At 51.7% G+C, this 23,777-nt stretch overlaps 12 protein-coding genes across 12 annotated transcripts; 4 read left to right on the forward strand and 8 right to left on the reverse strand.

Moving 5' to 3' along the window:
* Positions 1–228: 228 nt before the first annotated feature.
* On the reverse strand, positions 229–1,536 carry MYCFIDRAFT_72667 (uncharacterized protein). The gene is made up of 2 exons (XM_007929877.1): positions 1,331–1,536; positions 229–1,272 (listed from the first exon to the last, which is right to left on the reverse strand). Exons 1-2 carry the CDS (start codon positions 1,412–1,414, stop codon positions 385–387), a joined length of 972 nt encoding a protein of 323 aa, XP_007928068.1. The 5' UTR covers positions 1,415–1,536; the 3' UTR covers positions 229–384.
* A 544-nt stretch (positions 1,537–2,080) lies between these two features.
* Positions 2,081–2,795, reverse strand: MYCFIDRAFT_211690 (uncharacterized protein). Its single transcript, XM_007930042.1, has one exon. It carries the CDS (start codon positions 2,500–2,502, stop codon positions 2,278–2,280), a length of 225 nt encoding a protein of 74 aa, XP_007928233.1. The 5' UTR covers positions 2,503–2,795; the 3' UTR covers positions 2,081–2,277.
* Positions 2,796–2,923: 128 nt separating this feature from the next.
* Positions 2,924–3,753, reverse strand: MYCFIDRAFT_100647 (uncharacterized protein; the record flags this gene model as incomplete). The annotated part of the gene is made up of 2 exons (XM_007930043.1): positions 2,924–3,052; positions 3,109–3,753. Coding segments are annotated over 2 exons (774 nt in total), but the record flags the coding sequence as incomplete, so codon positions are not given.
* Positions 3,754–4,143: 390 nt separating this feature from the next.
* Positions 4,144–6,330, forward strand: MYCFIDRAFT_155147 (uncharacterized protein; the record flags this gene model as incomplete). Its single annotated transcript, XM_007930044.1, has 2 exons — positions 4,144–4,822; positions 4,876–6,330. The coding sequence occupies exons 1-2, from the start codon at positions 4,595–4,597 to the stop codon at positions 6,328–6,330; spliced, it is 1,683 nt and encodes a 560-aa protein (XP_007928235.1). The 5' UTR covers positions 4,144–4,594.
* Positions 6,331–6,395: 65 nt separating this feature from the next.
* MYCFIDRAFT_85179 (uncharacterized protein) lies at positions 6,396–7,254 on the reverse strand (the record flags this gene model as incomplete). Its single annotated transcript, XM_007930045.1, has 3 exons — positions 6,396–6,629; positions 6,691–6,983; positions 7,173–7,254. 3 exons carry the CDS (start codon positions 7,252–7,254, stop codon positions 6,396–6,398), a joined length of 609 nt encoding a protein of 202 aa, XP_007928236.1.
* Positions 7,255–8,541: 1,287 nt separating this feature from the next.
* On the forward strand, positions 8,542–10,307 carry MYCFIDRAFT_155148 (uncharacterized protein; the record flags this gene model as incomplete). Its single annotated transcript, XM_007930046.1, has 8 exons — positions 8,542–8,715; positions 8,767–8,964; positions 9,014–9,420; positions 9,520–9,692; positions 9,745–9,915; positions 9,965–10,012; positions 10,061–10,167; positions 10,218–10,307. 8 exons carry the CDS (start codon positions 8,542–8,544, stop codon positions 10,272–10,274), a joined length of 1,335 nt encoding a protein of 444 aa, XP_007928237.1. The 3' UTR covers positions 10,275–10,307.
* On the reverse strand, positions 10,297–12,095 carry MYCFIDRAFT_46458 (uncharacterized protein; the record flags this gene model as incomplete). Its single annotated transcript, XM_007929783.1, has 10 exons — positions 10,297–10,571; positions 10,624–10,643; positions 10,693–10,872; positions 10,927–10,965; positions 11,014–11,031; positions 11,087–11,163; positions 11,226–11,670; positions 11,729–11,835; positions 11,893–11,999; positions 12,050–12,095. The coding sequence occupies 10 exons, from the start codon at positions 12,093–12,095 to the stop codon at positions 10,297–10,299; spliced, it is 1,314 nt and encodes a 437-aa protein (XP_007927974.1).
* A 569-nt stretch (positions 12,096–12,664) lies between these two features.
* Positions 12,665–13,729, reverse strand: MYCFIDRAFT_189246 (uncharacterized protein; the record flags this gene model as incomplete). Its single annotated transcript, XM_007930047.1, has 7 exons — positions 12,665–12,873; positions 12,936–13,066; positions 13,125–13,234; positions 13,286–13,359; positions 13,417–13,462; positions 13,518–13,649; positions 13,703–13,729. 7 exons carry the CDS (start codon positions 13,727–13,729, stop codon positions 12,665–12,667), a joined length of 729 nt encoding a protein of 242 aa, XP_007928238.1.
* Positions 13,730–14,680: 951 nt separating this feature from the next.
* On the forward strand, positions 14,681–15,801 carry MYCFIDRAFT_165730 (uncharacterized protein). The gene is made up of 2 exons (XM_007930048.1): positions 14,681–14,945; positions 15,001–15,801. The coding sequence occupies exons 1-2, from the start codon at positions 14,713–14,715 to the stop codon at positions 15,749–15,751; spliced, it is 984 nt and encodes a 327-aa protein (XP_007928239.1). The 5' UTR covers positions 14,681–14,712; the 3' UTR covers positions 15,752–15,801.
* MYCFIDRAFT_54301 (uncharacterized protein) lies at positions 14,681–17,418 on the reverse strand (the record flags this gene model as incomplete). The annotated part of the gene is made up of 6 exons (XM_007929818.1): positions 17,312–17,418; positions 16,917–17,263; positions 16,423–16,862; positions 16,129–16,366; positions 15,001–16,071; positions 14,681–14,945 (listed from the first exon to the last, which is right to left on the reverse strand). Exons 1-5 carry the CDS (start codon positions 17,406–17,408, stop codon positions 15,847–15,849), a joined length of 1,347 nt encoding a protein of 448 aa, XP_007928009.1. The 5' UTR covers positions 17,409–17,418.
* Positions 17,419–18,899: 1,481 nt separating this feature from the next.
* On the reverse strand, positions 18,900–20,363 carry MYCFIDRAFT_189248 (uncharacterized protein; the record flags this gene model as incomplete). The annotated part of the gene is made up of 1 exon (XM_007930049.1): positions 18,900–20,363. One exon carries the CDS (start codon positions 20,361–20,363, stop codon positions 18,900–18,902), a length of 1,464 nt encoding a protein of 487 aa, XP_007928240.1.
* Positions 20,364–20,406: 43 nt separating this feature from the next.
* MYCFIDRAFT_176244 (uncharacterized protein) lies at positions 20,407–23,721 on the forward strand (the record flags this gene model as incomplete). The annotated part of the gene is made up of 22 exons (XM_007930050.1): positions 20,407–20,688; positions 20,723–20,816; positions 20,849–20,877; positions 20,912–20,943; positions 20,973–20,996; positions 21,023–21,103; positions 21,137–21,234; positions 21,273–21,375; positions 21,404–21,413; positions 21,440–21,569; positions 21,631–21,771; positions 21,834–22,082; positions 22,129–22,150; positions 22,190–22,265; positions 22,292–22,373; positions 22,402–22,538; positions 22,580–22,651; positions 22,681–22,812; positions 22,845–23,101; positions 23,130–23,398; positions 23,425–23,531; positions 23,563–23,721. The coding sequence occupies 22 exons, from the start codon at positions 20,407–20,409 to the stop codon at positions 23,719–23,721; spliced, it is 2,586 nt and encodes an 861-aa protein (XP_007928241.1).
* Positions 23,722–23,777: the final 56 nt, after the last annotated feature.

The raw sequence follows: 23,777 nt of genomic DNA on the forward strand, positions 1-23,777 counted from the left end.
AGCCAGGTGTTGTTCAGATCGGAATCCTCATGAAACCGAGCTTTGCTCTGAGCAATTAATTCTTTGCACGAAAGATGTCTCGTCTGTTGCGCAATCACAAGCCAATCAGTAAATGTCCAAAACAATGGAGGATGGCACGTTCTTGTGCATTAACAGGTAGGGAGACAGGAAGAGCCTCGGCGTCATCTCCATGAAGCAAGTGCGGCGCGAGTGAGGTACATGTAAGATACATTGCACAGGGTCATTTCATTAAAGCACAATCAATGTCTATTTCGTCGTTCGCGTGAGCGTCTACTAGGTAGGTAGTATAAATTCCTTCAACGAACCCTTATACAAGACTCGGGAAGTATCGCATCGCATCTGGCAGAATCACCAATGTCTCCCTCAGAGAAGTGTGTCACCCAGCGCACACCTCACAATGCTGACTCCCGCCCTCACAGTCTGCTCTGCTCCATCCTCCTCGAGGCTTGGGTTGACCTCCACCAGATCCAGCGCGATCAAGTTGCCCGTCTCATGCACAGACTCTGCAATGAAGTCGCCTTCTCGCAGCGTCAAGCCACCACGAACGGCAGTGCCGGTTGAAGGAGCCCACATTGGATCAAGTGCGTCAATGTCGAACGAGAGATGGATAGGTGTGTCTCGTCCAATCCAACCGAGAGCCATGTCCATAACTTTGCCGATGCCATAGCGGTCGATGTCGTGCATGGAGAAAGCCTTGATGTTGTTGTCGCGCAGGATCTTCTTCTCAGGTCGGTCCACATCTCTTAGACCGATGTAGACGAGCTTGGAGCAGGAAATGAGCTGGTCTTCCTTGAGCCAGCCGAATGGCTGATCCGGCTTTTCTGATGCGAGGCCTGTGAGGAAGGCGACGGGCATGCCATGAATGTTTCCTGAATCGCTTGTCTCTGGAGTATTGATATCCGCATGCGCATCCACCCAGATCACAGCGATGTCGCGTCCTAGTCGCTCTCGCATGGCTCTGGCAGTGCCTGAGATGGTGCCAATAGCGATGCTGTGGTCTCCGCCCAAGGTGAGGACGAAGCGACCGTCTCGTGCGTGGTCGTAGACTTGTGTGCTCAACTTCTTCGTGACTGCGCTAACCGCTCTTGGCTTCTTCATATTGCGGTAATCTGGGTCGTCGTCTGGCATGAGCTCGCCATATGCATGCACCTTGCCATCGTACTTGATATCGTATTCGAGTTCATCGGAGAGTTGGTCGACCAGGCCTGATTCTATCAGGGCCATGGGCGCCGCGTCGGTTCCTGGTTTGCACTACATTCCCAGCTCCTCAGCCTTCAATTGCAGCCACTCGAGGCGTTCGATGACTTACTTGTCCGCCGCTGAAGCCTACCGCAACGAGGCCCAGCTCGTTCGGCTTCGAGAGAAATTTAGGTTGAATAGTCGGTGCGTCCATTTTACGATCTCGAAGGATAGGGCGTTTGATGATGTATCTTAGGTGTACTGATACCGAATAGTCGAATCCTTTTGTCTGTGAGCTTGTTACCGAATGCGTGGCCGAACTGTTCTTCAATGAAACGTGAAGCTGGAATGAGGAGAACAAGGAAACATTGGGAATTTGACTTCCTTATGAACAGGGCGGCAGACTTCCCGTGTCAGCTCTGACCGCTGCACAGAGACTTACGTATCGAGTTTTGGTTGAGCGTTGATACTATTCCCCTAAGTGCAAGTGTTTCGAGTATACCTGTACTTAGGGGAAATGTGTTGTGGACAGCGACCGTGAAGCGCAGGAGGTACCGGGTGGCCGTGTTTAGCCGACTAGCGCGAAAAAGTCCGTGCCCGATGATCCATGTGATCTCGTGGCATGACCCGCATGTGCATGTGAAGGATGAACCTCAACCTGACAACATGAGATGGTGCTTGTGCTGCTACAAAGATCGACGAGACGCGATCGAATATCGTGGGGGACGAGACTGATGAAGTGGGACAAGCCGTAACGGTCCGGATCGCATTCTTGATGATAATAGCATGGTTCTGGATACATCGATTCCAATCTGAAGGGCATTGACACTAGTTGAGGATTGCAAAATGAAACTGTGTTGACCATTACCAAGTCTTGCACTCTGATGGTGAAAGGATCATTGTTTTCCAGCTTGGTTTCTAGCTTTGACGATTCTCTTGTAAAAAAATCCACGTGTGCTTTGCATTTGCTCTGGAACCAATGGTGCGCAATTTGACATTACCGAGAATATCTCTCACCTGAGTGGGCCGAAAGCAGCGCGTATCATATCTCGTTGAATTCATAATTATCGCAGCCCACTATCTGAGGTATTTCTTGTAGTTCGGGGCGCTTTGTATGCCGTGGACAGCTCGCGCATGGCGAATCAAAGCATCTCCTCGAGCAAAGCCTTTGATGCCGTGGGACCATCTGTCAACAGGGCAGAGGAACGGAAATGTTGGTTCATGATGTGGCACGTGAGTGTCCGCCGGTGTAGGTCCTTCGGGTAAGCGAAAGTCCGAGTGCATATCTGCCACGAGCTCCATGAGCAGTGTAAGAAGTACGTGAAGCTCGAGAAGCTTGAGACACCGCTACTTGTAGATCTGTGATGCGCGTGCCCTCGCCGAATGTTTGGGCCAGATGGAGATCAGGCTGAGGAGACTAAAGTCGAAGTGTTCAGATTGGATGTTGAGCTGACTTCTTGCTGTGGAATGCCACGGCGGTCCGGCGAAGTCAACAATGCTGGGTTGACGAAAGCCCTTTGGGGTATTTTTGGCTCGATGTGCTCCTGGAACAGCACTGCCAGCAAGTTTCGCGGCCTACTGAGGGCCGGTGTTCAAGCAAGCAGTCCTTAGATCACGGATCGCCAAGTACGGCTTCACGTTGGACGCCAGCTTTACGCTTAAGGCCAACAAGGTAAGCCTCACGGCTTTCCTTGCGCGAAGAATCGGGCTTGATGCGATGGACCTTCTCAAAGAGCTTCTTCAAGCGCAGCTCCAGAGCATGGTCTTCAGCACCAGTATAGAATTTGCAAAGAAAGTTCCCTCCGCTCGCCAAGGTATCAAAGCAGAACGTCAGAGCAGACATGCACAGATCCTGACATCTCATCAGTCCGGATCGGATTTGTAGAAGTCGTCTCTTCAACTACTCACCATGCTCCCTCCATGATCCCGCGCCACAATGCCACTGGTGTTCATGAGCCTGTTATATGGGTTAGAAACGCTGCGTACCCATGTAGAGGTCACCAAGGGCCAAGGTTCTGACATATCGCTTAAGACAACCTGCACGACTCTGCCCTCGGCGAGATCAAGTTGTGCCTGGGTCATGCCTCCTTTAGGTATCTCCTTGAGCTTCCTCTCCTCTTCAGCAGCATGTTTTTCGAACTCGAGGATGCTTTGATTTGCCGAGCTCAGATCGTCCTCCGTGACATCCCCTTCCGTAATATTCTTCCGTCTTACTCTGCCTCGATCTGGGTCGCTGACGAACTTTCGCACCTCTTCTCGGATTTCTGGGCTCAAGAAATTGCCTTGTAGCGCGTTGACGCCTCGCGGAGGTTGGGCAGGAATAATGTCAATGCCCACCACACGTCCTCCCGGGCTTACTCTATTGACTGCAACCTGGCTCCAACTCCCAGGCGCAAAGCCTAAGTCGACCACGGTATCGCCTTTGTGGAAAAGGCGGTATTTCTCATTAATCTCCAGGAGCTTGAAGGCTGCTCGAGACTTCAGGCCCGCGACCTTGGCTTCTCTTGAGTAGGCATCCTTTCCCTGGCGTGCTTTCCATCGTGTCGAAGACGAGCCTGATGCGAGGCAATGCTGCTGGTCGTGGCGTCCAGGTCTAATCCATGTGTATGTCGAGCATATTGGCGACAGAAGAGTCGATGCCGGTAAGCTCGAGATCCGGCTATAATATTTCGGATTCCTGCATAGATTGGCGAGTGCTTGCTCCGTTCTCCTTGCAAGCATCGCCAGCTCACCGGCCTTTACAAGTCGATGGCGCTATGCAATAATGCAAATAACATGGAAGACCGCTTCGCTGTGTTCGCAAAGAAAGAAACAAATTTCATATTCACAGCCATTGTCACGTGATCACGTGATCAGATCATTCGCCAAGACGCGAACGCGAAAGCTGCGATAGGCGCTCCATTGCTCCTTCTTTCATTTGCGATCAGAAATATCCCCGTGCGACTGAAAGTATTGGATGTACGTGCTGACAATGACGTGAGGCAATCGTGCATCACCCTCAATGCGCCATGACATACCGGAACGCGGTGCCCTGACCGCAAGACGGCAGTGGGCCTACAGAGATGGAGACGACGATGAGCTTCAACTCCCGCGTTGACGGACACTGTCTGACGGTTCGGTCAAAGGCCTATTCTGGACTGCTGTCAATCATCGAGACCGACGACGCTACAACAGTTGCAACGATGATTGCAGGCAGAATATCGGTGTGGGTGAACCGAAGTTGTCCCTCACTCCATGCACCCAAGGATGCGGACATGCAGGTCCATATGCACCTTCAATACAAGGACTATCACGTTTTTCATCTCGAAATACCCACTGCTTCGCGCGATCCTCCAGTTGGCCTGTAACCTGTTGCACAATCTTTTCTGCCAAGTCGCTCTCTGGTGTGCAAGGAATGGCGGCTGTTCCTCTGTCAACGCTTCAGTCTAAGCCTTCGGCTATCACCAGCACTGAGCCCGTGGACGAAGACGCGGAAGCTCGAGACTTTGACATCACCAGTATCAAATCTGATCACGATGATCAGGACCCGCTGCTCGAGAGCGATGTTGAGGGAAAAGCCAAGGATGATAACCAATGCAGAGAAGGAGTTTCAAGCACGAAAAGAGCCTGGCGTAGACCAGCGGTATGCAAAGCACAGCATCACAAGTGAGGACAATCCATTTTGACAACCATTAGATGTACTGGCTAGTCCCAGTGTATTTGCTCTACACCCTCGGCTACGGAGGCATATGGGTGCCCAAGCTCGACCTTATTTACGATCTTACGTGCCGTGCCTACTGCATCGACCATCAATGCAAGGCAGCATCGAACGCCGTGACAAGCAGCCTCCTTCATGCAAGAAATGATAGGTGCCGTGCTCCTGAGATACAAGGTCTCGCCGCGGAGTTTGTGATGGGCTGCAATCTGCTTGGGGGAGTAATGTCAATATTTACTTGTCCTAAGTTTGGGCAAGCTTCCGACCTGTATGGGAGAACGAGGATTCTGGCGATCGGAGGGTCGGGCATGCTGGTCAACTGCATCTTGACCATTCTCGTGGCGACTTTCCCCGAAACATTTCCACTGCCATGGCTCTATGCGACATACATTCTCGAGTCAGTTCTTGGTCCCTACGCCTCAATCATGGCTATTGTCAACTCCTATGCCGCAGATATCACAACGCCACAACAAAGGAATGTAGCATTTGGATACCTGCAAGGCTGTCTCTATGCGGGGGTTGCTGCTGGCCCATTACTTGCCGCCGGTATCGTCCAGCTCACCGGTAGTGTCGTCCTAGTCTTCTGGCTCGCGCTGTTCGGCGTAGTCATCTTCATGTTCTGTATGGCTTTCGTGGTTCCAGAGTCCATGACTGAGCATCAAAGAACAGCCGCACGTGACGCGTATGAAAAACGGAGAGCACACAGTCATGGTCGCTCATGGTACGCTCGACTCAAGCCTCAGAGCTTACTGGCATCTTTGAGGACGCTCTGGCCAAATGGGACTGGCACGTCACCAATTCTACGGCGGAACCTGGTTCTACTTGCGACCATCGATACCACCTTAGAAGGCATTGTTCGGAGCTCATTTAGCATCATAGTATATATTTCCATACTGCGCTTTGGCTGGGACACATCGGCAAAGTCTGTTTTCATGGGTGCAATCAACATTGTGCGCGCTGCAGGTCTGGTGCTCCTGCTACCACTTATCACCTGGTACTTCAAGCGGAAAAGCGGTAAAGGACCACGACCGCCGACTGGCCGTGGCTGCGACAACTTCGATCTTGGTCTCATTCGTTGCGGGGCGATTTTGAATTGTCTGGGTTGGACAGGTTACGCTATGGCAACGTCACCGATTCTCTTTGTGATATCCGGCATTTTCATCGCGCTCGCAGGGATCGGAAGACCGGTTGTACAATCCTCGCTGACCAAACACGTTCCCTCAACCCAGACTGGTCTTTTGATGGGGGCGACTGCGCTATTGTATGGACTAATGAGGGTTTTATCGCCTATCTTGATGAACGGATTCTACACAGCTACTGTGGGTGTTATGCCTGGAGCCACCTTCGCATGCTTGGGAGCAGTCTGCGCCCTGTTGTCTGCACTTGCATTTCTGCTCAGACCAGGAGTCTTCCTTGATGAGACAGAGTTGCAATGATCGATGCATTGTGGTCTATTCAGTATTCTAGCTCTGAGAACATCACTCAACGCTGCGGTCGAGTATCAACATGCTTTCTGAAGGAGATACACGGCCCCATCATCACGCTCATTCTGCCATTCGTTCGTCACAGCAAGACCGGCATCACGAAAGAGCAGTCTCAACTCGGCCCGGCTGTATTTATACGACTGGCTGAGGAAAATATGCTCTCCCCTCGCAATCTTGATTGTCTCCTTCAACTCTGGACTATAGGAGGACGGGATTTCGAACGCCAAGGCTTTGCTGGCTTTGACAAATCGCTGTAGGCCAGCACGATCAGCATTACTTGCTAGCTCTTGCGCGCATGAGGACCTGACTTACGATATGTCTTTTTCGCAGATTGTCCCAGCGAGCGATGTACTCCCAGTCTCGGGCATCCTGCAATGCTAATGCGGCGCTGCCGCCAAGTATCTTTCCTGCATTTCGAATCCCGTTCTGAGCATATTTGCGCCAGTGGGTGGATTGCGATCCGTATGCGGCTGCCAGACGTTCTTGGTCTTGGCAGCTGTCGATGCCTATGAGTATGCAATCCCCAGGACCAAGCGCCGCGACGTGCACGAAATTGCGCAGCAGAGCGACAGCCGCTTCGGGTTCGAAGTTGGTGAATGATGAACCTAGCCAAAGTAGGCACTTCCGCTGCTCTCTTCCGCTGCATGCAGGATCACGCGTCTGCTGGGAAGCAAGTTGATCTTGCAGAGCCTGAAGGGCCTCTACGTACGGAGCGCATATCCCGTGGACAGCGATTTTGTCCTTTCCCGAAGGCTGGTGCGGAGATTCTTTGTGGTTGCACAAAAATGACTTACTAGCCACTGCATTCGCCAATCGAGCGCAGAGGTCATGATATTGCAAGTCCACCTGCGTGAATCTCGTCAGTTTCATCAACATGAAGCCACTGTGCCAGGATTCAACGTACAGCACAGTAACTTGCTGTGAATATGTTATGGGTGGTCGGCAGAGCGTTGATTTGGCGATGCATGGATTCGAGGAGGACGAGGGCTTTGTCTGGTCGTCTGAAACTAGTCAGTCTGCCCTTGGACTGTACGAAGTGATCACTCCTACCCTGCTCCAAGATCAACCACATTCAAGTGAGCCAAGTCGCCATCTTTCACTGGAACAGCATCAAAGCCGCGTGCAGAGTCTTGCCTGGTACGTTTCTGGTGCGGAATGCTAGACGCATCGAGAACTTCTGAGGCCTGCAAAAGTCATTACGATGCCAATGCTTGCCAGTTGGTAAGTAGCACTCACGATTTCGTCTACATTATCGCGCAAGATCGTGATCTCCTCACGATACAGATAATATCCATCACTGTGCGTAATAGCATCGTACAATCGGATGCCATCGCCTTCGTAAAGTACAGCTGATCTCAGACGTCAGGAATCGCCCTAAGAAGGAACTTATGGCCTACTGTACAAATGGGAAGGCTCTTCGACCAATTTAATCGGCCTCCGTTCTCGTCGATTATCCAATTCTGCTCGTTCTGCGTGAAACTACGGATTATCTGGTGTCGGACTGCTGTATCGTGGTCACGAGGCCTCTGGTCGCGCAAATTCAATACGTCGACCGGAGTAGCTGTTGGTCTATTGGGACATGGTGAAAAGTACTTGGAAGCGTACCAGGCGCTAGAGGCTGGCACGAAGCTTCAGCAGCGAAGGACGGATTGTTTCAGTCGAGAGACAGTGTCGCTCGTCTCATGACTGCGGGATTTTGCTCGTCTCCCGATGCAGGCACGCAATGTGAGTAACAGCACACCGCCCATAGGCTGTGTGGTGTGCTCGTTAAGCTGTGATTGAGAAATAAAGAAACGGCACTTGCCAGCACTGGCATAAGAATTTATTCGCCGACGAAGAACCCTCGCGTCGGCCCGTCCCCACCCAGCTACACTTCAGCAGGGTATAGACGATCCCGGCCTGGACTAATGGTGCATCACATCAGGCTTCATTGCACTCGAGCTCTATTTCCATCACTTTTCGAGTCATGCCATTGCTACAGGCTCGTATGGTATACGAGTGGCCGATACGCAAGAGCCATGTCGATATTCCGCAACGGCCCCGAATTCAGCGGGGCATCGTCGAATCTGCGTGAAGTTGAACTCAGCAACTCGTGATCACGTTCGGATTTTGTATTGTCTAGACCAGGAAGCGCCACGACTGAACGCGTCTCGCACCGTGATCATGGAGAAGAGTCGGCGGCATGACTGTATACCTGCTACAGGTCTTACTGCTCAAGCAGCCAGCGAGCTTATCAGACGACATCTCGCGTCGGATGCTGAGCCTGCTCTCAATCTAGCGGGCTACCACAATACTTTCATGGAGCGGGAGATTGAAGACATCATGTTTGAACATCTGGTCTGTACGTTTCCGTCACGTGTATCAAGCAATCTCACTGACATTTGATAGCCGAAGAATATCACACATCACGAGGCATATCCGGCATCGAATGAGATTGAACGTGACTGTGTGACCATGATTGCGGAGCTGTTCAACTCACCTGTCGATTGCAACGGGCTCACAGCTGTGGGCACTTCTACCGTCGGCTCCAGCGAGGCAATCATACTTGCTGTACTGGCAGCGAAGCGACGATGGGAAGGCGAGTCTGTGTTTGCCACAGGTCGGAGAAACCGCTGATGGTGAACACACAGAGAAGCGCCTTACTCAAAGAAAGTCGACAAACGCGCCGAATATGATTGCGAGCTCATTGGCCCACGTGTGTTGGCAGAAAGCAGCTCTGTACCTGGGGATCGAGCTACGATTCTGTGGAATTTCTGAAAATACTCTCGCGATGGAGCCGCATAGAGCAATCGAGCTCGTAGATGAGAACACCATTTTAATTGGTGCTGTCCTCGGTTCATCATTGACGGGCACATATGATGACGTCCAGTGCTTGAACGACTTGCTGATGGAGAAGAATCACGCCACTGGTTTGGACATCATGATCCATGTTGACGCTGCTTCGGGAGGTTTTGTGGCGCCGTTTCTCGTTCCTGAGCTCGAATGGGATTTCAGACTTCCCCTCGTTAGCTCGATCAACGTTTCTGGTCACAAATGTAAGCTGTCCGTAACCATTGATGGACCGGGACCAGACTAATTTTGGTAGATGGGTGAGCGCTCAATACAATGCATTGATTCCAACGTCACTGACGATCGCACAAGCCTCACTTATGCTTCGGTCGGCTGGGCCTTGTGGCGATCGAAAGAGCTTCTACCTCAAGATCTACTTTTCACTGTCGACTACTGTGGTGCCTCTCACATGGTGTCGTTTACGTTGAACTTTTCGAAGTCCGCAGTGAACGTCATTGGCCAGTACTATCAGCTGATGAGACTCGGTTCGTTTGAGATCTCAATCGTAGAGTACCTGGGAAGCTCATTTGTTTATAGGAAAAGCCGGCTATGAGGCAACTATGCGCCGTCTAGCAAATACAGCAGAAAAAATCGCGCAAGGCATTGGAGCCATCCAAGATGGCGCTTGTTTCCGTGTCTTGAGCAAGAACGACAAGCGTGGCCTTCCAGTCGTTCTCTGGTGCTTGAAGAAAAGAAATTGTCGTGATGGTGAGTTCCACGATTGTGCCGGTATTCGTTGCTACTAATTTGAAGCTAGAGTACACGATTGCTCGTCAGCTGCGAACCAAAGGTTGGATCATACCAGGTATTTATCCATGTCCGAAGCTAGAGTGCGTTTGCTAACCTCATTAAGCGTACGAAGTGAACACTTCTACAACTTCTTTCACTGTCATGCGGGTCATTGTCCGTACTGACCTCACTGAAGAGCGCTGCACTTCATTTCTTTCTGATCTCAGCGATGTAAGTGTAGCTCAGCTTAGGACTTTACAGCTTACGCTAACACTGGCCAGGTCGTGCTAAGCTTGGAAGCAGAAAGCGTGGGAGATATGGAGGCTGCTAGACTATAGACTGCTAGATCGCATGGGAAGCCTACAACCTCGAATCATGTTTCCAGCCCTTTGCGTCCTTGAGATGCAGCTTCGGTCTCCTTGCTCGTTCTTCGAGCTCTGGAAATTTCCCAATGCGATCTGGTCGCCATTTCCACAGCTCCGACAGCTCTTGATCCAATTTCCCCTCCATTGCCTGGACAATGTACTTTCCGACATTGGGCATGTTCTTAAATGAATGTCCAGATCCTCCTGTTGCGATCATCAATGACTCGGGTGAGTCTGGATGATAGCCGATCAACCAGTTGTAGTCGAAAGCTGTCTTGATTCAGCTCTCGGAGTCATAGAATCATCACGAAGCGATACTCACTTTCCATATCCCAGCATAATCTTAGCACGGTCAGCACAGTGCTCGGAAAAGATTGTGCAAGCTAGTTACCTGGAAGACTCGATCTCTGCTTCTGTGAGCTCAGATAAAATCCAGCGAGTAAACTCAATGGTCTTTTGCTGCGCTTCCCATGGCTGCGTGTCAGTCGGATGGTAGGCTCCGTCTCGAGGAATGGAGTGATGACCCCAAGGGCGTTTTGTATCCTTGATATTAATGTACGAGAAGTCAGTGCTTAGGCAAGGGTCAGCTACATAAAATCGAGCGCGCCCATCCGACGTAACTCACTTGCAAATCTTCATGATTCGATCCTTCTTTGGTGGAAAGCTGGTATTGTCAATGAACTATATCTGTTGTGAGATCTGGTTGACTGACCAATAGCCTCTTCTGGAGCTACCAAGGAGTCAATAGGTACAGTAGAGTATAATCAACGCATGAGTAGACTTACATGTCGATCACAGGCATGTCCTTGTATCGCTCGTATTGCTCTGGTGTCAGTCGAACATGTGTGACCACATATGCAGTCTATAACTAACAAGTCAGCCATCCCACGTTAAGACACAAGAAACGTCGAGTCTGTAACCTACAGCCTGTAATTGCGACTTGAAATCTAAAAGCGTATCGCTATACGCCCCAACAGTGAGGACGATTTTGTCGGCGTACCAGATCGTTCCATCCTCGGCCTCGACTCCACAGACTGCGGTGGACGGCTCTCTTCTCTTCAAGCTCACGACAGTGCCTGGCTTCCCATGAACGAAATTGACACCGAGTTTGCAGCACTCGCGATACAGTACTCTCATAGCCTCGACAGAATCCACCCAGCCGGCATTTTTGTTGAAGATGGCTCGAAAATCTTGTTTGCGTTCGTGATGTCGGCGATCGTAACCTAGGAATGGGAATTTCTCAACTGCAGTAGACCAATCTGGAAGTTCAATGACCTTGGATGAATCTCCATGGAGCTTTGTGTTTTGACAAGAACGATCGTATGCCTGAACTCGACCGAGCTCAGTGGTGCCGTCGGTGCCCCATATCCTAGGAGGAAGCATGTGAATTTTTTGAACTCTAGGGATGCTTATTGTCGTACACTCACCATCCTGTGTGATGGAACACATCTTTGAAAAGGGGCTCCTGCCACAGATGGAAGGCCTCGTGGGCGAGCCGAGTGTATATTGGATCAACGTACTCTGTACGAACAATCTGCGCGCCAGGTCAACTGAGTATTGCAACACAATATTGCGAAGTGGTGAGCTTTACTTTGTTTAGATCGTAGCCAGCAGAGGACGGCGAGGGCACCGGCCATCGATCCAGACAGCGTATGTTTGTGTACCCGGCCCGAGCTAAGTGCCATGCTGTCGACAGACCTTCATATCCCAATCAACCATGAACTATCAATATATAACGTTCCACTTACCAAATGTTCCAGTGCCGACTATGAGAATTGTCGTCGATTTCTCCATTGCGAACGGTGTAAGATTTAGAGGTAGCAAGACTTCGATACGAGCAAATATGATCTCCGTCGCTGCTTTGATCAGTTTCTCGCTGCAGGATATTGATCTCTGCACCACAGCTTTAGAAGCGGCAAAGTTTCCGAGGATCGAAAGCTCATAGTCAGGCCAATGGAAATCGAAAATGGCGCTGACGATCATAGTTCCCCATTGCATTGTCTGACGATGACCGTCTTTTCCTGCCAAGCAAGTGATGCTCTCCTTCGCGATGCGTAGCCGAAGATTGAAAGAAGTGTAGCCGCTCTACCTTACCTTGCAACATAAACTCATGTTACATTGTACCTTACCTCCCTGGCCATTCAGACGAGCAACCAATTTAGCCTCAAAGATACCCGACCAGCTCTGCTAGCATCAAATAGGCCCAGACTATCAGGAGATGTATCAATCAGGACAGGCTGGAACCCATAGCTCCGCAAGCGGATAAGGGAATGGTGAAATGACAAGCCTTACAAGCCCTTCAAGAATGCCATGTATCACATGTAGTGCAGTATTGATTGCTGATATGCCATCGTTCTCGTTAATCACAATCGTTGTCTCGAATCCGACTTCAATCGAATCTCCGACACCCCATCGAAAATCGGGAGCACATTAACCTCAACCCTAGGATCAGACGCAACGAAAGCATTGAACTCCCTAACCAGCTCCCCAGCCTGTTCCCAGTGATGCAAATCCAGCGGCTCTGGAAGATTCGTGGTGTTGTGGGAACTGACGGCGAAACTTCTCGCAAACACTAGAAATATTTCGTCAATGCCATCTTGAAAAAAAAGAAAACCTCTGCTGCTGCGATCGTACCGTTGTCGACCAGTATGACACCTCCTTGTGCCAGGAGACCGCGGTCCAGAATTTTGGAGACGATGGGTTTGTACGCGGAGAATTCTAGATCGACGAAGATGATATCGAAAGGTTCGATCAATTGTTGCAATCTGGAGGAATCCACTCAGATTCGTGCAAGGCATAGGAGTGAGTGCTGCATGGACCTACGCATCTTCAGCCGAGGCGTGTATCACCCGGATCCGATCCATGTGCCCAGTAGACTGAAATCTAGCTTGTGCCTTGGCAGCGAGAGCTTCGTCCATTTCGATTGTAATTATCTGTGAGCATCGCATTAGCGTGTTCAGGGCGAGAGATCGTGGTATCGATACCTGGCCTCGGCTCGCAGCAGTTCCCTCGTACCAAGCCATCGCACTGAGTCCCGTATAACAACCTATATCCAGCACTGCCGTGTGGACATGATCAGCTGAGCGCCCAGATCAGACATGGTGAGCCTACCTACCTCGTCTTGCTCCCATGTCGCGGGATTTTTGTAACATCCATTGTGCCTGGCCGATATGAGAGGTGTGATTTCGACGTGATGCGACACCTAAGAATCCGTACCTGCAGGATTGAAGACGCTCTATCAGCATCCGGGAAATTCTCGACGGTCCATTGAGCATGTGATTGAAGGGCGGCCGAGATGCCGGTGGAGGAATCGAGAGAATACTGGTCTAGTCGTCGAACGACATCGACCTAGGAACTTCATTAGCAAAGATTGACTTCGCCGCTCGCACACAACCACGGACCGGTAGTGACAGGAGGCTGCAAAGCATGATCGGGATTCCAAAGCGACAGTTTTTTTGCGGTGGAATGAGTTGATCAAGCACAGGCTGTTGCTGTTCGATCGTCCAAATCACCGTTTAGATATACCCCTCCATGCACGTGTGGTAGCCTGATGTTCCGCATCGCTTCCCTCGTCGCCGATATCTCGATGTTACTCGTGTATAAGCGACGCTTTTAAGGTCGAGCGGTGTGCGATCACCAGATAGAGCGGCATATAGACAATGACCATGTAGCATCAACTGCATCATCCTGCCACCCTCTCCAAAGAGTCTCTGCACATCGAAGTGCTATCCACGAGTGGCGGACCGCCGGATAACAGTCTGCTATTCGCAGTGATCCTGGATTTCAAGGGTATGCGGGATATTCACTGTCATCCCGAGAAGCTAGATGAACAGCGAACGATGTCGTGCTAAGGTTGAGCCCACGCGGAAGGTCCGAAAGGGCTCGATCCGGACCATGGCATCAGCAAAGTTCAACAAGGCCATGGTATGGTTCCAGGGTGTTGTATGGCACGTGGTTGTTCCGAAGATTTACAGCGTCGTTTGAACACTTCGGAGTGAAAGTGGGTATCTCTCAAATCCTTGGATTGCAGCGAATAGCAAAAGCTGTACGTGGTCTAGAAGCCAAAGCTGTGGAGGCATCAAAGGTCTTCTTACACCTAGAATTTGCCGTCAGTCGGCAAGACATTGGTTGAATACCCTACACAGCAGCTTCACGACGAGGATGTATGTGATCGCGATTGCGCTTCGCGTTCGCCTGCGTATGATCCCATCCCATCCATTCAGAGGCCGAGATCAAATTTGACACTGCATAGCGAAGATGAAGGGAATAGACAAGGCATATTTGCGGAGCAATACGTCTCGTTGAGGCCCTTTGTGCTCGGCCAAGTCTTGCCATCGTATCTATCTCTCTGCTTCGTTGCCAGACTCCTCTTCCATTTCATTCAATATAGGTTGAGGTAACGATAGACACCATGCTTGCAACGATACCACTCGAAGCACTCATCTCAAATGAACAGAAAGCCGTAGAGAGACTGGTCGAAGCCGCTTCAAACGACGGTTGCTTTTACCTCGACATCTCAAGCGCAAAAATTCTTTTCGATGCAGCCGACCAGATTTCCGTAGCAGCAGACTCATTTTTCAATCTTCCGGTCCACGAAAAGCTGCTTTATGAGATGGATCATTTCACAAATTTGCACATGGGCGGGTGCGTCGTCCTGAGATGATTTTCTTTTGGCCCTGCTGATAAAGAGATTGAACAGATACAAGACGCTCGGGAAACACAGTGGAGTCAAACAAGGCAAGCGAGATGCTTTTGAGAACTTTCTCGTGCCGTTGAACGCTCTAGTCGGGCTGCAGGAGAATCTTTTGGCCTGGCCTGCTGCGATCGAAAACAAGCTTGATTTGCTATGCTGGTTTGAAATCGAATGTCACAGAGTGTGTCAGCTAATACTGGAACGCTTGTCGAGCGTACTGGGAGCTCAAGACGTGCCTTTTCAGCAAAACCATCGATTGGACGAAATGTCAACCACGTCCCTGGCCTTGTTGAAGTACCCGCCATCATCGGCCCTCGAGGGGGGTAATGCAGGTCATATGGCACACACGGACGTGGGCTCGCTCACTCTGCTTTTCACCAAAACACCAGGACTGGACATCTGGCGCGAATCGACAGCTTGTTGGGCACCCGCTCTACCTCAATCAGGTTGTATTATTGTTAACGTTGGTGACGCGCTGAGCTTCATGAGTAAACGGCGATTCAAAAGCTGCTTGCATCGTGTCGTACCGATCACTGCGTCGACACGCTTTTCTCTTGCCTTCTTCCATCGTCCGGAGTTGGGTGCAAAGTTTCACGACGGCGAAGGACGAGAGTGGACCGGAGAAAGCTGGCATCGTGCAAAGTATCAGCTGTTCAGGGCGGACAATAGAGTGCAGGCTTCGAATGCGCTCCTGACAGGAAAGATAAATTTTCTGGGACACATAGATGAGCATGGCAGGACTCAGGTGACTGCATAGATCATACAGTGGGGCAAAATTGTCTATACGGCTCGATAGCCGCTGACTCTAACTTTTCAAGAACGAAGTCTGACTAGGTGTAATCATTACCGCGTTCAGAGAGTCTTTTCGATCATCTTGATACCCTCTTGCTCGATCCTTTCGCGGATAGGCTCACAGATCTCATCAGAATATGGTGCTAGGATGCCAGGTGTGTTGAAGGCCGGGTGGCCATCGAGTAGAAGTTGGGTGGCAATGCCGCATGTGACGCCGACAGAGAGTGACATGCCAGAGTAGCCCTTTGGATCGCCGAACAGCTCTAGGGTAGATGTGCGTGTTTCCTACCCTCAAGGTTAGTCAAACTTGAGGAAGGCCACAGACAACATTGACACACGTACCATACTGCCATCCGACCACTCAATCACAAACTTGTGCTGCAGCATAACAAGGTCTCTCTCTCCAGGTTTGAAGCTCATTCTATTTTGCAGGTGCTCGGCGAGGGTATCAAGTAGGCTGCCCTTCACTGATGGTTTGGTGTCTGAGAACAAGTCCATCCAGCGGAGTCCAGCAATTACATAGTCTTGCTCTTTCTCATCAGCATAGCTCAGAATCTGTTTGATGCGAGCAATCAAAGATCTGGGTAGTCATGGTTAGCGCTTGCCATCTGTAGCATGTACAACGGTATGACTTACGCTTCGCTCGAGTCAGCCGCATTCACAGCTTTCGCAGTTGCGTCCGCCCATGAGATACCTGCAGTCAGCCATGACTTTGGCTGCGTATCTAGCCATCCAAGCTTAAGAAGAGCTCTCGTCAGCTGAGGATTTCCGTCGTATCTTAGAGAGCCTCTGATGACAGTGTGAGCTTCGGGTATGTTGTACAGCTCCCTGAACGGCTTCGTGTCGCGATTCGGATAAGCCAAGAAGTCATATCCATCAACAACATGGTATGGAGCAGCAACAGCCATTAGGTCTTCTGCTGGAATATCCACCTGCTTGCCATCCTTGTAAAAAGAAGCCGAGTTGCACTGGGACATGAAAACACCTCGTGGTGACCAAGAGAACTTCATTCTCAGTGGATTGTCAGCAATTGCAGGCTCCGGGACGCCGCCGCAGTATGAGTAGAACTCTTTGATCTAAGTTGCAGGTCAGATGAAGCCTTGAAAGGCACGATCTAAGTGCAGAAATACCTTGCCGTTCTGCGCATGCACCTCGCTGATTGTTTTAACAGCGTATACATGGTCGACACCTGGATCCACGCCGACCTCGTTCAACACCACAATACCAGCTTCTTTGATGGAATCCTCTAGTGCTCTGATAGCTGGTGAGACGTAGCTAGTCGTCACTACATTCTTCTTGCTGCGGACCGCCGACTTGATGACCTTTGGATGATACACATAAGGAATGAGCGATATAACGAGGTCCGACGTAGCAATTGCTTTGTCGAGCTCTTCATCTGACTCGACATCCAGGCGTGCCGGCTTGGTGTGTTTGAGGCCCTGGGTCAGCTTTTCTGCAGTCTGTAGTGTGCGGCAAGCTGCAGATCGTCAGTAAAGGCGAGAGCAAGTGCGTAGTCACCCCATACCGACTGTGATCTCGTTCTTTCCATTGCGAGAGAGGTACTCAACGCAAGGCCGAGCGACCATGCCCGAGCCGAGGACTAGGATTTGCTTGAGAGCCATGGTGTGGTGGATGTCGAGATATGAATTCGACGATGGATAAGAGAGAATGGTGCGAGGGACGAAAAGCCAATGCCAAGTCTAATGCAGGGTATCAGGGAAGAATCAGGCATCACGGTGCTGGCGTGACTTTTGCAAGACATTGACGATGTATGCTGGCGGTGTCCAGACTCGGCGTTCCATCTTCTATTGCTACGGAGTTCGTCGGTGAAGGTGTCTTTGGAAAGTCTTCTCCCTTCAGCTGAGCCAATATTCCCGATTGCCCTCAAATATGCTCCACGATAGCCATCTTTTCGAAGATCAAGAAGTGTGATCAGGTATCCTTGTTGCAGATAGGCCAGGGCAAGGAAGATCTGGCAGCATGTCGGCTCGGCGGAAGGACGGGCGTGGTTCGCGGCGTTCAACTCCGACGGGCAAGGCTGAGGCATGCTCTGGGGATGCATTCGGTGAATGGTAGGCTGATGAACGACAGTCAGCATGTCATACGTGAGGCTGATTGAAGACCATCAAAACTTACAGCAGTCCCCATTGAATTGGAGAATTTGCTGCGGCTTTGAGATGCAACTGTGGTCGGAGTCAGGACGAGAGCGTGTGAGGCAGGAGCGGAGTGAAGTCCGAAGCTTGGCATGCACAGGACCGTTTGGCTGTAGAATCTGGTCCGCCATGTCTGCTTCACGAAACGTGATGATGCACGCGTCTGTGAGGGATAGGACTAGATCGTGACTTCGATACCCTAGCCTAGCGGGACAAAGGCCTCCCGTCCTTGGCGTTGAGCACAGACAACCAAACGGTCAGGAGCAGACACAGACCTCGGTACTGTACGTTTTTATCCCTCGTCGTTCAATTGTTATTTCCTCAACACAGACACTTCCATCTCACATCCGGAACTCACACGAGGATAAGGAATCGTAAAATCCACATCTCAGTTTGTGCTCACAGTGGCATCTGGTGTGTACAACCGGCTACATGTTGCCAACAGGAAGATGTCCAACACAGTCCATCTCATCACACGAAAATGCTTTCCGCGTACCCCCCGCAAGGTCAGGGTCAGCTTCTCACAACTCAAAAACAAAATCGCAGCTCGCAGCTCGCAGCCATAATGGAACAGAAACGGAAACAGAAACAGAAACGCTTGGAACGCAGCAGCAACAACAACAACAACGACGACAACAAAAAAATTTGCATCCAGAATCCGAGGACAGATGATATGGGGTATCTCGCTTGATGATGCCGTCCGTCCGTCCAATCCGATAAAACCTTGACTGACACACCCACCCCCCAAAAAAGACATATGTGCAGAGGAACTCAGAGAACCCAAATCTAGTCCATCTCCTTTCCTTTCCTTTCCTTTCCTTTATTAGAAAATAATGGATAATGCTGCGCGCGCACGTGGATGCTGCCGGATTCTATAAAAACGCTTGGAGGGGGGAGGGAGGCCTGCTTTTTTACAAGGGCCGTAAAAAGAAACAATTCGTTCATTCAACGTCATAACTGTCAGCGAGATCCCGGTCGCGGTTGGTCTGGATGCGATTCCTGGCGCGTAGAGGCTGAAGATGTAGGCCTTATCGTCTCTTCAGCGAGCTCTTGAGCGCGAGACGCAGGCCTCTGTGGATCTTCGCCATGGCCATCGCCGTTTCCGTTGTGGTCAGGCTTCTGCGACGATGGCGGTGGTAGGCCGTCTCGCCGGGCTCCGACACTGCTTCCAGTATCCGGTCTCGAATCCGACTCTCGCGTGGCTGACGCGTTACTTCTGGTTCTAGCGTGACCCGGACCTTTCCGTGACGTGGAGCTGGTTGTGGAGAACGAAGGCGAAATATATTGCGGACCGCCAGAAGGAGGCGGATTAGCCTGATGCCCCCCTTGCGCTTTTCGCTTGCGAGGCGAGTCTTTGTAGTCACCCTCCTGGATATTCGAACTCGGATGTGCCGATGATGGCTCCCCTCGGCTGGCCGGAGTTTGTGGCATATTCGAGCTCTTGGATTCACTTGGCGGAACCCAATGATGAAAGTATATCGAAGGTGATGATGACAGCTGTTCCTGTTGGATTGTTTGGCTTTGCTGCAGTGGATGCGCGCTCCCTGGCCCGGGCTGCGGCGGTTGGTGAACATACATCTCATTGGTGGTCAGCCTTGGCAGCTGCGTATGCGTTGCGGAACGTGGAGCAGAAGTATTTTGGCCTCTCACCGGTGATGGTTGGTATGCCGAAAACGTCGTGTGGATGGGTCCTGGGGGTTGGGGCTCAGCAGTTGGTTGACTCGGCAGCATCTGCTGTTGACTCGGCTGAGCCACTCCATAAGGTGGTGGTGGTGGTGGTGGTGGCGGAGGAGCTCCTATGAGTCTCCCATCTCGTCGCATGTCGGGCGACGCCTGCTGCAATTGCTGCTGCTGCGCAGCTTGTAGTTGACTGGCGTACTGTTGCAACCAATCCATGCTAACATTCACCAGGTGTTGACCTCCCCCAATGCCCGCATATATGATGGGGATCATGGAAGGCGGCACGCCGCCTTGTAATGATTCACGCAGCATCGCCTGCTCGATCTTGCGCTGCTCAAGTCGCAGACTCTCTTGCCGCGTCTTTTCCTCTTCCTGCTTCCTCTTGTCCTCCTCGGCCTTCGCAGCAAGCCAGTTGCGCATGTGATCTTCCTGGCCCTGCCATTGCCTCGGAGGCTCTGGAATTGCTCCCAGCTGTTGGCTCAAGGGAGGTGGAGGTCCAGTCCTGCTCGGATCCGGAAGAGTCATTGCAGAAGGAGGAGGCAGCCCGCGATGAGGATGAGGAGTTGTCATCTTGGCTTCGTCCGGTGTCGCGCTGACCGGCAGCGAGCTCACCGGTGAGGGGTTACTGGCAACCCGTAGTTTGGGAGAAAAGCGCGACTTGTGAAGCGATATTCTTGGGTTGAACTCATGGGTGTATCTGTTGCCGGACTCACTTTTGGTCGGCTGAGATATAGTAAGCAACATGGACATTCGCTAGGCTGGAATTGGGCATGTGATCGAAAGTGGTATGCAGCAAATTCTCTCGTGCTTCGCAAGAGGGGTCGGTCAGGGTAAGAAGGATAGCAGTATGCAGAGGGAGCATGCGATAGTTACATACTTGAAAAGCACGTGTGACGTTCCTCAAAGTCAGCCAAATTGGTGGAACGGTATCGATGTTCTGCTAAGCTCGCGTGAGACGCTGCTTGAAGTGTCGATCAACGGGCTGTCAACGATGATTCGTTCCAAGGTCAGGGCAGGCAGTGTCAAGAGCGCGCAAGCTAGACTGCAGCAAGCTGCTGCGGAGATTCGAGTGAATGTAAGGCGGGCAAAGGCGATCGAATCAGTCTCCAGGACGCGCATACGACAGCTTCAAGAGCGAGACGGCGCACAGCGGCGAGGAAGCCCGAAATGTTGGAGAGCTGAGAAGAGTAATGCCAGGTAGATCCCGTCCCCGTTTGGTGGCATGTGAGAAGTGGTTGCGCCGATTGCTCCAGCGGCTGTGGGATGCGGTCAATTGAAAGGCATAAGCAGAGTGGACAAATGAGCGCGAATACGCTTCTGATACGTGCAAGCTAAGTGTGCGGAATGACGAAGCTTCAGCGGACCGAATCTGACGAGGTGAAAGTGGCTGAGGAGCAGGACAGGACAAGCCATCCACGGACACTGCACTGCACTGCGATTACAATAATGTGGCCCTGCAGATTCCAGAAGGGCCAGGGCGTTGGGTGTTCGGTAGGCCGTCACTCTCATCAGCACAGAGCGGGTCGAATGCATGCCGTCGATCCTGTAATTGCTACCTCGCCTCCCAGAGCGGACAAAGGCCGCTGTGAGATGCTCGTCCAGGAAAGTGTGGAATGTGAAGCGGAGAGGATTGCAATTTGCGGCACCACGCAGCACACGCACAGCCAGTAGCAGTGCCAGTACCAGGCCAGAAACGGGTTCGACGCACACAAGCAGTGCAGCGCGATGCGGACAAGCTTCGCCGCAAATGTCGCTTGTGGTCTCGTGAGATGCGATGAAACAAGCGAAAAGAAAGTGGACCCGGCAGAGCTTGACCAGAGAGGGAAGCCTGCCAGCTCAGACTTGACATGCAACAAGAGCGAGCTGGCCGCGTCCCTTCCTGGCCATCTCACTCACGCAAATTGTTAATCGATACGGCCGGCTGGCCAGAGTTTGCCGTGCATCGAGCTCGTGAACCGGCCTACTAGTAATCAGGCGGTTAATAGTAGGGTAGAAGGCCGCGTGCTCGGAGGTGAGCGAAGTGGGGATGGATGCTTCTTAGGTGAGGCGAGGCGAGGCGAGGCGAGGCGTGAGAGGCGTGAGAGGCGTGGCGCGGACGCTCAAGCATGCTTACCTTACCACGAGGCTGCTGGTGTTCTGCTGGCATTATTGGGTGAAGATATGTCTATCGTTGCAATTATTGCCCTGCTCTCGTTGCTCTTCGGCCGCGATGAGAAGACGTGCGGCACAGCGGAGTCTTCTGCGCACCTCTGCCCAATGAATGGGTCAATGTGAAACGAGAGTCCAGTACGCGTTGCGCCGTTGCGCCGTTGTGCCGTTGCGCCGTTGGAGCACCATGGACCGTGGACCGTGGACCGTGGACCGTGGACCGTTCACCGCCTCCCGCGACTCCCGCAGTCTCAAACGTACGTATGGCTCAAACATGGTCATACGTGACGCGCGGTGTTTGTTGGTGTGGCTGGAGTGTGCTCGAAATGGGGGCGGCACCGCCGGCTGTCTTGCTTGTCAGAAGGCGCTGAGTTGGAGAGCAGGTCAAGAAAGGTTGTAGCTACGTGTCACTCCGCTTTGAGAAACATCTCCGAAAAGCCAGCTGGACCTTGTCATTGGCCTGAACCAGATCGTCGCATATTCTACTACTATCTACATGTGCTGCGTGATGGCAAATGCTGCAGCATCAGTCGCCGCCTGAACCTGTTCTGCACCGCGCCATTCCTCCGTCGTTTTTAAGCTTCACCGTGTCCCAGGATTCGTCGCGTGTTCGGCTCGTGGCATTTGAAGAAAGTCCCGATCAGGACTGCATATCACGCTGATCCGCACTCAGAACAAGTTTTGACGAGCAGCAGGAAGGCAATCTCGAGACGTGCTAATGTTAAGCCTCATACCGATACTCCGCGGCCACGGGAAGGCACGTACACGTCGGTGTTGGAATCTTCCATGTCTCCCTGCGAGAGACAAAGTAGCACACGGGACCCTTCAAGCCGCTGCTCAGCTTTGATCGCGCGCTGCAATTCTTGCCATCGCGCTGCCATTCTGTGAACACGGCAGGGAATGCGCACGGAAGTCGTGCAACCAGAATCAGGGCACGCCGGAAAGAGCCGGAAGTGACGATCATCTCCGAGTAGCAAGTCCGCGACTGCTTGATAACTTGGCAATACCAACACGAGAGCCTGATCCATATCCACTGACCAGGTTAGTGCAAGCAACGCATCTGGCCACCCGTTCAAGCTGAATCTGATGCCGAACGCGCACAACCGAGATGAATACTTTAAGGCTGGGAACATGCTGTGTAGGCCCAGGATGTCTTATACATCGCTCCAAACAACTGAGCAGTCACAATCAGCCAGACTGGGAATGAGCGGCGCCGATCACGCGCACGCCTTGAGCGAGATGGCAGGACACGCAACGACAGCAACACGACTCCACGAGCAGCAGCAGCAGCAACAGCATGCCAGAATTAGGCAACAGAAGGTCAAAAGCGTTGCGTGCTTGGAAGAAACTGACTTGGTGCAGCCGGATCAGCGCTGAGAGATCGACAGACATGCACACTCAAAACTCATCGCACCATCGAGTAAAGCCGGTTTTCTCATCACGCTCGCAGCAACGACCTGTATCTCAAACATCACCGACACCGGCGCAGAATCATGTCACCTCCACACATCGTACAACTGGAAAAAGCAGGAACAGTATCCACATGCCAGGGATAGCTCGCATCGCAGAGACTTTGCTCCCGAAAGGCTGTAGCTGTACACGGCAGACTTCTACTGTACCCTCCTCCCAGGGTCCGCTGACATGCACCTCATCTGAGACATGCATACCTCGAACCAGTCCGAGCGTCGAACTACATCAGCATCTGCTCCCCGCCGCCCAACATTTACCATGATGAAGTATCCTTCGCACACGCAGAACAATCGCGTTCCAAAGCCGTGTTTGCATGAAGCGAGAGCCACATTGGATTGCGTACATGATATTTACACCGAATAATTTGTCTCAGCTGCAAGCGAACAGAAAGGGCTCGACACTCCTGCTTCGAAAGGAAGACCTGATCAGTTCTATGGATATTAAGCAGTCGCCATGTTTGCCCAGCATCCTCACCACGCCGTAGAAGACGTGTTCACATCGGGAATGAACTTCACGCTTGAAGAAAATAGACATTCACAT

Source organism: Pseudocercospora fijiensis (genome assembly GCF_000340215.1).
Source record: "Pseudocercospora fijiensis CIRAD86 unplaced genomic scaffold MYCFIscaffold_6, whole genome shotgun sequence".
Classification (NCBI taxonomy): domain Eukaryota; kingdom Fungi; phylum Ascomycota; class Dothideomycetes; order Mycosphaerellales; family Mycosphaerellaceae; genus Pseudocercospora; species Pseudocercospora fijiensis.

What these genes read in the sequence shown, in the direction of transcription:
- MYCFIDRAFT_72667 (XM_007929877.1), bottom strand. Translation starts at nt 1,414, where the DNA reads ATGGACGCACCGACTATTCAACCTAAATTTCTCTCGAAGCCGAACGAG. An exon ending in TAGGCTTCAGCGGCGGACAA is followed by an intron (nt 1,273 to 1,330) that starts GTAAGTCATCGA and finishes CTGGGAATGTAG; the next exon opens with TGCAAACCAGGAACCGACGC.
- MYCFIDRAFT_211690 (XM_007930042.1), bottom strand. Translation starts at nt 2,502, where the DNA reads ATGGAGCTCGTGGCAGATATGCACTCGGACTTTCGCTTACCCGAAGGA.
- MYCFIDRAFT_165730 (XM_007930048.1), top strand. Translation starts at nt 14,713, where the DNA reads ATGCTTGCAACGATACCACTCGAAGCACTCATCTCAAATGAACAGAAA. An exon ending in ACAAATTTGCACATGGGCGG is followed by an intron (nt 14,946 to 15,000) that starts GTGCGTCGTCCT and finishes GAGATTGAACAG; the next exon opens with ATACAAGACGCTCGGGAAAC.